General features: G+C 38.4%; 1 protein-coding gene across 5 annotated transcripts in view; it reads right to left on the bottom strand.

Annotated features, from left to right (window-relative positions):
- The window catches only part of zmp:0000001168 (signal-induced proliferation-associated protein 1), a 77,972-nt gene extending 66,742 nt beyond the window's left edge, over positions 1-11,230 (bottom strand). For 3 of the 5 annotated variants that reach the window (XR_008964976.1, XR_008964978.1, XR_008964973.1), the window contains exons 1-2: positions 10,897-11,229; positions 3,672-5,227 (exon numbers count right to left, since the gene is read on the bottom strand). Coding sequence is in view for 2 of the 5 variants with exons in the window: in XM_057360960.1 (XP_057216943.1) it covers positions 3,672-4,779 (1,108 nt within the window). In the remaining 3 variants the exon portion in view is untranslated. Of the gene's footprint in view, positions 1-3,671; positions 5,228-10,896 lie in introns of all 5 variants that reach the window. The other 2 variants (XM_057360960.1, XM_057360787.1) reach the window with 2 other exon arrangements.
- Positions 11,231-12,626: the final 1,396 nt, after the last annotated feature.

Genomic DNA, 12,626 nt, shown 5'->3' with positions numbered 1-12,626 from the left:
TGTGTAACAGCAACAGTGTATTCTCTCATAGTTCTGAATTTGCGCCGAATTGTCTACGCTATACGCTATCTACAATAAAACTATTACTCGCATTTAAAAAAATAAATAACATTGATGAGAAGAGCAAAGGCAGTAAAGGATATGCGCTGCATGAGACAAACAAGTAATATAGCCAAAATCACCTCATATATCCACTCTTCAATGTAAATGTATGGTGATTTTGTCAGACGATGTCGTGTTTATAAATCAGGATTTTAGTAACAGCTGGTTGGCTTAAACTTGAGGTATTATTGGGTCATGTTCGGTCAATATTTTATAGGCTACTCGTTTTATGTCTGACAACAGAACAGATAATATGTGAAAATAGCATTCAGTTGTTGCAGCGAAACAGATTTAAAGTGCCAACACTAGACCAAACGCACGTAATGACATCACAAATATGCTAATTAGTGTGTGTTGTCATCAGCGCAACAGTCTCTCGAAATCCTGTGGGAAACACTGCTCTGGCTGCTGTAACTGTGTGTTTACTGTATAGCACACATTTGTAAGACTAAGTAATGTCAAAAGGGTTTTTGATGTTAGTATAATCATGGGTAAATGTTGATGAGAACTGTGTTCTGCTGTCAATAATGTGTGAAAATAGAGTGAGATCAAGCTGTTTTAAGACAATCAGATATTAAGGTCTTCTAAATGAATTATGCAAATATGAATTGCAACAACGTATTTACACAAAATACATCAAGAATCAGTGTATGTATCTCAATAATTGTAAGAATCAACTGAGACGCTTCATGCTGCAATGCATGCTGGGAGTCATGATGCTACCCAACATGCACTACAGCACAATGTTTTCGTTTGTTGACTGTCACCGTTGTTGGGTTTAATCTGCTGATTCTTGATGTCTGTGTGTTTCTCAACCATCATTTAAAAACTTTATAGCATATAAAGGTGATGAAAAAATGAAAACCAGTCAATAAATACCAGTCAATAAATACAACGAGATCAATGAATCACTATCATCAGATAGCCGGAATTCTCAGATCAGATTTACAACATGAATTTTCTTTGCTGTAACAATTGTTATTCATAAGACAACAATGACAGCAAGCAAAGAAAAATAAGGCACATTAGGGCCCGGTTTCACAGACAAAGCTTAAGGCTAGACCCAGACTAAAATGAATGTTTGACCTGTCTTAACTCAATATAACATGCCCAGATATATATTAAGATAAACCAGTGCTATTGTTTTGTCTCAAGATGCCACCAGTACTGTAGTTTTCTAAGGCATTTTTATATAAGCCACATAAATAATCAATTCAACTAAGGCTTAGTCCAGGCTTAAGCTAAGCCGTGACTGTGAATCTGTACTCTTCTTTGGCAGGGAACTGTTGATTTTTAAAGGACGAGATTACTCGTCAATGGCAGGGAAAGAAAATCATTCTTAATTGTCACATATTCTGTAATGATTGTCTGATAAGGGCCGTTCACATTATAACTATAATGATAACTTTAACTATATTTGCGTCCACACCAGCGGACAGTAACGATAAGGTTATGTTTATTTTAAGCTTGCGTGCTGCAGTGTTCCCAGTCACTAAAATGAATGGACCTGCTGCTAATGCTTTCATTTTCATTCCCAAAAGTCTTCTCCAAAACATGACAGCAAAGCACAGCAAAGGGTGGAGGCTCTCTCTGAAGGATGAAGGTGCGCTCATGCCCAGGATGTAAAGCATATATTTTGTCATCTTGCTCAGATTTATAAAATCGTTACATATATAATATCCTGCCGTAAACACACCGCTTTCTGACCGCTACAGTTTTTAATTCTGACATTAAACCCACGGTTTGCGATCATCAAGAGTCAAACATTATCTGTATGGTCTATTGTTCAGTATGGTCTATTGTTCATAAGCTAGAAAAAATATTGTTATAATGATATTGTCTAATGTAACAGCAACTGGATTAAACAACCGAGTATAGGTCACAAAGCAAAGGTACACTGAAACCTTATTTCAAATGATTTATTTGTAGATATATCTTACAAGTGTTGTTGCTGCATGACCGCGCTCTTATATAAGCTTTTTGCATAAACGCCAGTGAACCTCCGTCGTCTTATATTGCTTCCTCGTCTTCACCAAGCGGACATTGAAAGAAATAAACAAACAGCTGCATGTTTTCTCCGCCATGTTTGTTTTGTAATGACACGATTGCGATCCAGCTTCTCTCCTGTCTGACTAAAGTTCCTTCTTCCCGCTTGAGTAGGCGGGTTTGCGTGACGTTTGGTCCAGAGAGGCGTGTTTAGTGCAGGGTTTTAGCGCAGCGCTGCCGTGCTACTGGCCTGACAGTGGAGAAGCAACTTGATTTTGGCCTCACAGCTAGAAGCCTGAGGCTACGGCTCGGCCCGGCTCGAAGAAAGCCCTGGCTCGACAGTCAAAAGCCAGCTAGTGTGTTGAGATGTGTTTGTTATGGCCAAAAAAACGAAACTGCAATTGAATCAGCTAGCGAATACTAAATGATGATATATTGGGTTTGTTCAGCTAAGACATCAAGAATCTCTGTATGAATCTCAGCAATAAAATCAGTAAAAGAAAGCATCCTGCTGCAATGCATGCTGGGTAAGATCATAGCACAAAACTCATTTATATGTTTACCTGAAGTATTTAATTAATTGTCACCTTTGTTGAGGTTTGTAAGGTGAGTGTTGATATCAAAGTATGTCAAGAAAGTGTCTGTAAATTTTGATTTAGTGTTTGTACTTGCTTTTCATTTGAAAACATGTTTGTCAACACTGAAAGTTAAGTATCAAGAGCCCAACTAAAGCAGACACTGATCACAATAATGCTGGTTTGATTAAACGTTAACACTTTTGCAGCAGACTCAATGCAGTCAGAGATATCACCTGGACGTCAATATCAGACGTTCAGAAGACATCATAAAATTGACTCGATGCAGTCACAGAGATCACTTGGATGTCATAAAAATACGTAATAAAAACTTTAATTCTGACCCCTCAGGGGACGTCTTTTCAACGTCGTCAAAGACATAGAAAAGACGTCTTTTGGACATGCCTTTATTTGGTGTGTTAGAAGGTTGCAGTCTTCAAATTGGGACACAGCTAGATAACAATTATACCAAATGTTGTGTAACAGGTTTTATCTGGTTTTATCAACTCTAAACCTATTCTGCAACTCTGAGTTTGTTCGTCTCGCTTCATGAAACAGGCCACAGGTGTGAAAGACATCAATATTCATGACCATTGGGCACTCCCTTATATATGGCCTTACCACAACAAAAAGTTAAATTAACATGTATTGTTTTATGTGAATGAGTGGGCAGAATGGTTTGCAGAATGTAATACAATGAGACTTTAGCCATTAATGTGGTTATAAGCAACTTAAAAAGCACAAATGTCAGGGCATGTCAAAACTTCTCCAGGGCCCCAAAACCTCCTCAGACCCTAGAGGGTTAAGTTCCATACACATTCCAAAATCTTATATAATATTTTAAGCATTAAATGGTTAGCGCCTCAGTATCTTTGTGGAGTACTGTCAGACTACAGTCCATTGCAAACATTCCAGACTGTTAATAATTCCCAGAATATTGTTGGAGGACAATGTGGACAGCCCTCCTAACACACATACATACATACACACACACACACACACACTCACCTTTCATGTAAAAGTACTTGTGATAGTAACGAGCCCCCAGGTCCATATGCTCTATGAAGTAGTTGCTTTTCCCCTGCTGTTGGATGTGGCTTTCCCTGGGCTCCTCTAACACAGACACGGCATCATTAGGGCTCTGAAGACTTCTCCATCTGCCTCTGCCACCCCCTGTAAGGCCTAGTCCTACACTCTCCTCTCCACCCATCTCATTCCGGAAGTGTGGACAGCTGAGCAGGAGATCATTATCATTGCCATCACCTTCATCCAGCAAAGACTGCTCTACATCATCTGAGCTAACCCCACTCCCCACACCGCTGCCTCCGCCCTGAGACAGTGAGGAAGGTGTGGATTGTGTGAGTGGACGGAGCTGAGAGGCAGCTGAGGCACCAGATGTGATGTTCTTTTTGCGGCCAATGCTGTCACGGTTGGTGGCAGCCTCAGTGGGGTCAAACAGGATGCTTTGCACATCATAGTGTGCAAAATTGCGCACCCAAGCACCACCTGTGAAGTAATCCTGACAGGCCTGCAGAGGGGATGATTTGGCCGTCTTACCAAGCACCTCTGGTTTGGGGGGCTTGGCTGGTTTGGAACTGTCTACTGCAGGAGCGGAGTTTGCTTGAAAGAACCCATCTGGCTCTTGAAGTCCCAGCAGTACAAATGGATCCTTGAAGCGCAAAGCATTGGGACTGAGAGCTCCCTGCTCACTTGCACAAAGATTCATAGACTTTGTCTGTCTTTCTAATGAGGAGAGGCTACCGTATTCTCTGTGGAGGGACTCCCCCTGCCCCACTGAGCTAATTTTGTCACCCCCTGCTCGGATCTTTCTCCCAGTTGAATCTGTTGAATCTAAATCCCCAAGGGTGACATCACTGTTGCTGCGCTGCATTATATGTCCACGACCAACTATTTTCATATTCAGTCCAGCAGCAGTGTTGAGCATCACACTCTCTTTGTCCATTTCCTCTTTTTCTTTCCTGGGTGGCCATTCTGTCATGCCTCGTGTACGCACACCAACACCACAGTCTTGCTTAGAGTCAAAATTTACTGCCGCTAGGTGCGGACGTGGGCTCTGCCTACGAAACTTACGGATGAAAAGATCGTCTGACTGCATGATGTTCCAATGTTTTGAGGTGGAAGTTTCCTATTGTCGCTTCTTCTTATGTCTCTCAACCAGATTACTTAATTTCTGTAAAAACACTAATCTAGAGATTTTGGGGAACTCAAGTGACCAACAAAAATGTTTCTGTTTTAGCCACGAAGAGAAACATGCTCTATCAGAGGGTTACTCATCCACCAAAATATTCAGATTGACTAAATGAAACCTTTTGAATAAAAAAATAGGCATACAGGCTCAAGACAGGATCTGAATATCTTCTTAGCCATATTGAGTTCTATCATACAAGACTGCTCTCATTATTAATGATAGAGGCCTGTGGATTGACCGATGTTCCAAGCGAAACCTGGTCTGGTTCATTTAGTCAGGTACACTTCATCATGGCTCTGTGTTTAGTGCTGGCCACAAGCTCCAAGCCTTTAGTGCTGCACCCTCCACTGAATTCCTGAAGACAAAGACAAAAAGGTAAAAAAAATAATAACACGTCCATTAGATCATTATCATTGAAGAATAATTATACATAGTTTTAAAAAATATATTAAAATGTTTTTACTTAACATTTTCCTTAACATTACTTAAGACACTATTTTGCACTTTGACCCAACAAATAACTGAACTCTGAATCTCTGGACTCAAATGTAACATGTACTGCATGTTTACATCAGCACTTTTATTTGTTTTTATATATACACATATTTTAAATACATTTTATTTCAACAAGTTTTGTTGTGTTTTAAATTCTAAAGTTGTATTTGTAACTTTAAATCATCTGCTTTTTAAAGCTGAGCTAAGTCGAAATATTAACGGTTAACCCAAAAAGTGGATAAAAACATTGATTTAAAACCACACTCCAGTATCACACAGTATTCTCTCATCACTAACACAACACACTCAAAATTATTTAGATGATTTCAAAGTGATTTTATCCCAACAAATGGGTTGCCAAAATGTCTTAAGATTACAATAAGAGTCAAGAGCCCAACTAAAGCAAACACTGATCACAATAACGATGGTTTGTTGAAATAAAACGTAAATAAAAAAATACAACATAGGTGCATTGGCCAGCTTTTTTGATGTAAAAGTTTGATGTCAAATGGATGTCAAGTTTTTGATGTCATTATGTTCATAAGTACTCACTGCTCTGTGTGTGTGTGCGTGCGTGCGTGCGTGCGTGCGTGCACTGGGATGGGTTAAATGCAGAGCACAAATTCTGAGTATGTTGGCCTCACATCACATCACTTTCACTTTCTGATTTGTATTTTTGACCTGCTTTTTGGCGTCAATTGTACGTCTTTTCAACATCAAGGTGCCCACAGGGTTAAATCAATGTTAAAAATTGTTGATTTGTCAATGTTAATTACATTGAATCAATATCATATTTGCACCTGTAATAATTTATACTGCAACGCATGCTGGGTAATATCATAGTATAAAACTCATTCATGATTCCCAGCATGCATTGCGGTTTATCTGAATTAGTCTGTTGATTGTCACCATTGTTGAGATTCATACACTGTTCTTGACGTCTGTGTGTTGCAGTTATGCTGTAAATTAAGTTTTTATTTGCTTCTTGTTTTCACACATGCTTTTAGATGTCAAACTGTATTTAAACTCCCTGATCTTACAGTGTTCTTTCATGATCAACAGCACAGCACACAAATGAGTTGAAAACAGTGAATCAGACCACAACATGATGGAGATTTTAATGATCCCCAATCAACACTCAATTAATGTCTCACTGTATTGCCATAACAAATGTACTTTAAAAGCACACAGATACAGCACGCTAAAAACAGAACCTATAAAAGTCAAGAGCCCAACTCAAGAAAACACTGATCACCATGATGGTGACTTTTGTTAGCTGGGGACGTTCTTAAAACATTAAAAAAACAGGACACTGAATGTTTTTAAAACGTTTTCAAAAGCATGAAAACCCATTAAGGAAAGTTCTTATAACAAACTTTTGTTAGCTGGGTATATGTTTTCCGTGCTGTTTAAAGCGGAATTACTAGCCGCTTCGGCGAAATCGCTTTTTTAAATGTCATGGCTTCTTGTATCATCTGGTTAGGCCACAGTGTTAGAAGGGAAGGAATTGATTTATTATTATTATTATTTACGGAGTTATATGTGTGTTTTGCTTCTTTCATTTAATGTCTGTGTTTCTGACTTTTTCTTCCAAAAGTTTTGACCAAGATAAATTCACCTCAGAACCTTTTGTGTCTGATCATTTTTGGGGTAAATTCTACCTTCTCTGAATAATATTTAAAGTTGAATTATTCTTTTTGATTATTTGTTATTAATATTTAATTAAGAAGCCCTTGGAACCTTAAGTCAATTTTATTATGTCACAATTTGCATTTACTCAATTATATTGTGTAACTTTTAAGCAATAAAATTGATTGAAATTTACTCATTTCTAATAAATTGTATTTAATTTTAAAAAATGCTTGTAATCTGTTGCCATAATTTTATTGAGTAGATCTAAGGAATTACTTTTTACAGTGTATCGCATCTGATTCCCCCAAATTAATATTGATAGAAATAATAAAACAGCATCTGATAAAGCGGTTGAACCTGGAAGCGGTGGTGCATGACGTCACAAGCAGATTGTCGGGATGTGTGACAGAATTTTGAAAGATAAAAAAACTGCTATGAATGTTGCTGGAATAAATATATAAAACGTTCGCTTTGGGGGGCACAGAGGTACTACAGGTGGGGCTGTAACCCCGTAACCCCACGAAACCCCAACCTTTGGAATTCACGAACGCACGGAGGAACACGATTGCAAATTGATGGACGGCAATGTTCCGTCTGAAGCTGCGTTCGTGCGCGGCTGCGCAGACTCTTTGTAGGTCCTGCGCAGTGCAATTTTAGGTTGCGCACAAAAGAATAATATCTACAAAGTATGCAAACGTCCACTCTGGAAGCAGCAGCAATTACCCATCATCTTATGAAACAGATAGATCATATAAGTATGTTTGTCTTTCAGACTGTAATTTCAGAATAACCCACATGTCCATGTGTTTATTTCTTCTGTCTAAAACAAATTGAGGCTTATGATGAAAGCTTTCCAGGGTTCTTATCCATATAATGGACTTCAATGGGGGGATGTTGGTTAAGGTCCAAATTTCAGTTTCATTTACATTTAGTCATTTAGCAGACGCTTTTATCCAAAGCGACTTACAGAGAGTTCAGGGAGCAATAAGCGATATGTCATACAGATGTGATGTCATATGACATCACAGCTTAACGAAACAATTAGTCATTTTCCAAGAAAACTAAAAAATTAAATACTTTTTAAATATAAATAAGCGGCTTGTACTGCCTCCGCGATGCACGTCCACGACTTCCGTATTACTCAATCACGTTGGAAAGATTGCGCGTGCCGAAGATTTAAACATCCCTGAAATGCACCCGAACTGATCATTTTAAACAATAATCTTGCACAAAGACATATAACGTGTCATTCAACATCCAATAACTTTTGAACTAGGGCTGCAGCTATCGATTATTTTAGTAATCGAGTATTCTACTGATTTTCCATCGATTAATCGGGTATTCGGATAATAAGGATGTTTTCTTTATTAAAGAGCAATACTAAATATACAAGAGAAAATAAGACAGGTCTCTTAAAATGAACAACTAATTTGTTTCCTTTTTATAAAAATTAACATATTTATTGCTGAAATTGCATACATTCATATCTGTGAAAACTAAACCCATTTAGTACATTCCATTGCCATATTACATTCAAAATGCAATATAGGCCTAATACAAATGTATAAATATGAAACATTAATAAAAATAGAAAGAATAATTTCAAAGGTAAACAACTAACTTCAGCTCATGCATGATGCATTTAGTTTATCTAAATTAGTTTTAGTTTGTTTTTTTAATATTAAATAGTAATATATTTGCCCACATAAAAATACCGAGTTACCCGGACTTTTATTTTGGCAGGTCGTCAGAAGACGCTTATTTTTTAGTGTGTTAGCTTCACTCAGTAAAATGTTCTGAAATAAACTCTCGGAGCAACTCTGGGGGTGAAGTTCATGTGTTCATGTCCTCATTCAGCACAGACGCAGACAAATTTATGAGCATCACGCGTGTAGCACGTTAAACTGTGCAGTTCATTCACTCAGACATGCAGAACAGACAGATATCCACTAGTGCTACATCTAGGATACAGGCATCCACTAGTGCGCATCTAGTTTGATGGACTCAATGCAGCCGGAAAACAAGTTTAACTCGCAAAATAGACTAAAAACAAGTAAAATAGAAGTTCACCATTTCAATAAGCTATCACTTATTTATCAGCATGAGAAATACGTGTGAGTGTGTGGACAGACTAAAATGCGTCTCTCACCGTGAATGCGTGAGACACCCCTGTAACATGAACAGAGTTTAGCGGGCTGTGCGTCAGTAATAACGGTCCGTGGGGAAACGCAGTGCTACGTGTGACCTGTAGTTAAATGGATTAAACAAGGCTTCGAGGCAACAAAAATTGCCTCGATGATTTTTTTGTATTCGAATAACTCGAGTTACTCGAGAAATCGTTTCAGCCCTATTTTGAACAGTCTTTTTTCTCCACACTCATAAACACTGGGTCGCAACTTCCGCTTACCTCACGCGTGACCTTTCCAACATGATAATGTAGTACGTGAAGTCGTGGACGCGCAACATGGACGCACTTCAAGGCACTTCATTTGGTTCATTTCTTGTGATACTGTATGATCACTTTGAAATTACGTAAATAACTTTATGAGTGTTGTGTTAGTGATGTGAGAATACTGTGTGATACTAGACTGTGATTTTAAAACAGTTATGACTGTTATGACAAACTGAATCGATTAGACATGAAGAATCAGTGAGTGCGTTTACATGCACAAAGCTGATAGGTCATGTAAACGCGTAAAACGTTTTTCTTTTATCGGGGAAAGCTCATAAACGGTGTAAACAAAACCCAATGTCCAAGTTCACCCGTAAAAACTCTCTGATTGTTTATAACATAACTTACTAAACTTATTTTTAATACTAATATCTTAAACTAATAAACTACATCTAGACCTTTTCAGATTTGTTCTTTCTTTCTTTACCAACATCTAAACACTAATGCAACACATAGAAAGAGTAAAGAGAATTGCCTTGACTATAGAACAAGAGTCAAGAGCCCAACTAAAGCAAACACTGATCACAATAATGGTGATTTAATGAAATATGAATTTTTAACAGTAATGCCATTAACATTGACAAATCAACCATTTTTAACATTGATTCAATGTTTTTTTAGCTGCTCTCTGGGTAATCTTTAATATTTCAACTTAGCTTTATGCACTGTAGTGTCTTCAGCGGATACATTTTATTTGTGTTGTTGTTTTGGTAGATGTGGATGTCAATTTTTTTGACATCAGTTTGATTTGCATTTTGACATGTTTTTTTATGTCAATTTGAAGTCAATGTGCCCGGTGGGATAATAAACGCAACTGCACTTGGTCGGACTTAACATAATCGGAATTAACAGTAACATTAAGCTACAATTTTAAAGCTTTGTATGTTCGGGTTTTGAACGTGTATCATATTGCAAAGTGTCCTGACTGCATGAGGGAAGGATACAGGAAAAAAAACTTAACAGCTGATTAGGTGTAAAACGTCCCTACAATATTTTTGCATGGCATTAGCATTTTTCTTTTAAGCACCAATGCACTAAATTGCACCCAAATGCGGCTAAACAGAGGGCAGTATGGGTGTGCACTGACAGAGCTTTGTGTATGCCATTAAAAATCTGCCAGTATAACGTTATCTTAGCAGACCTACCGACGCTAATACAAATCTCTTGCTATTCTTTTCATTAATCGTCTTTACGGTGAACGCGACGTTGAGTAATACTACATTCAAACAAATATTACATCAACATGAAGACAACATGGACCATTACATGCCATTGCAGCAATGTCAACCGGAACCAGGCGAGGAACGAACAAAGAAGCACACGAGTAACGTTACATCTCATATACTGAATAAAAATACAAATCTACTTACACTGACTGCATACCAAATGTATCAGTGACATATCATTTTAGTTATCTAAAAACAGCGGTCTCGAATAAAACTCACCGACAACAAAGCGATGTATGACAGCTGTCTGGTCTCTTCCGCTGTGTTTTTCCCCTAGCGTAATTCTAATCAAATCGTCGTAATTTATGCTACATCGGAAGCTCGATGTACGTGTCGGTTTTGCACATCAACTTCCTGTGATGTGCAACCTCGAGAACAGGTGCAATGGTGCATCGAGTTATTCTGATGCGCGCGTCAGCGAGGCTGCAACACCCCAGCACTGCAGTGATGTGTTTCAAAGGTGAACGAGGAAGAGACGACTGATTTGAGATCTCTCTCTCGCTCTCTCGCTCTCTCGCTCTTTCTCTCTCTCTCTCTCTCTCTCTCCGTCTCTCTCTCTCTCTCTCTCTCTCTCTCTCGCGCGCGCGCACGCACACATCCGCCCGACCTATAGTGCCTAGTGAGGGTCCTGATCTTATTTCACGCTCCTTTCCTCTTCGAGACACCGAGAATGCAGTATTTCGTGAGGGATTATCAGTACTATGAACGTTCACTTTTTAAAATTGTTATATGTTAGATATAATGAAGTTTAATTGAATGGAGGCCTAATGTAAACCTGTAAATTGTTTATAAGTCATGGAAATCATTTTTTAGAGGCCCGGAACTGTTTTTGCCTTGTCTGTGGACATGCTCTCTTATCGAAGGCATAGAACAATCGATCCCCACAGGGACCATAAGTGAGACTGTGGACATAAATCAAGTTATTAGTATTGAAGACATTGAAAGATGTTATAGTTTTTGCAATGGTTCTTTTGCAAAAATAAATTAACCAAAACTGGAAAAATGGCTCTTTTTTTAAAAAAGGTTCCCGACCCCTGCATTAATATATTAATATTCTAAGCAGATGTATGCAACTTATTATTACTTATTAATACAGAAGAACAGTTGAAGGACAAGAACATACAACAACAAAGGGTCACACTAAATGTAGGCCTATTTGCATTGTTGCAGTAACGTCTAAATTAGGCATACAGATGGTAATGTTTTAAATGTACTCTGATTAGCAGAAATATAACATTATTTAGAAAGCTGATTTGAATATATCTCTTTATTTGCCACTGTACGTTTATGGCTGCTGTTGACCACAAAAATCACAATTAGCGTTTAGATATGCAAAATGATTTACTTGGTGCATTATTTCGATATGTGTCTTCTGACTTTGCATTGCAATGTTCGACTTCTTGAAATGCTGCATGATCGGCGAATGTATGACATCAGAGTACCGCGTTTCGAAAGCACACGGAGCTCTGCTCTCGCGGCACTTTGATGTCATATGCCGATTGGTCTGCACAACCTGCGCAACACCTCATAAAAGCGACTAGCGTCTTGCTAATAGCTTTGTAGTTCGGTTCGTAGGTGGTCAAGACACTTAGGCTACATACCGGCATTACAACTCCTCTGTCAACCTTGATAGCTGTATGGACTTAATATGCGAGAAAGACTACACACACGGAAATGACCCAGCCAGCAAAGACACATGGGGCCCAGATGGGTTTGATGTGGGCTGTCTTCTGGGCCTCAGTTGGTTTTGTCCGCGGGTTCCATTTAGGCCCCACATTGGTTAGCCCAGATGAAATGAACCGCTTAGTGTGCATACTACAGGCTGCTAAATGTAACACTGAATGTTGGAGTTAATGAGATAATGAAATGATAACAAGCAGAATCACCGATGAACACAGAAACAACAAGAACAGAAGAAGAAAAAAAACTACAACTGACTTCAGCCACAA

The sequence above is a fragment of the Triplophysa rosa genome, linkage group LG1 (assembly GCF_024868665.1).
Source record: "Triplophysa rosa linkage group LG1, Trosa_1v2, whole genome shotgun sequence".
In the NCBI taxonomy this organism is placed as follows: Eukaryota; Metazoa; Chordata; class Actinopteri; order Cypriniformes; family Nemacheilidae; genus Triplophysa; species Triplophysa rosa.
The sequence above is the reverse complement of the archived record's forward strand: the minus strand, read 5'-3'. Positions and strand labels throughout refer to the sequence as shown.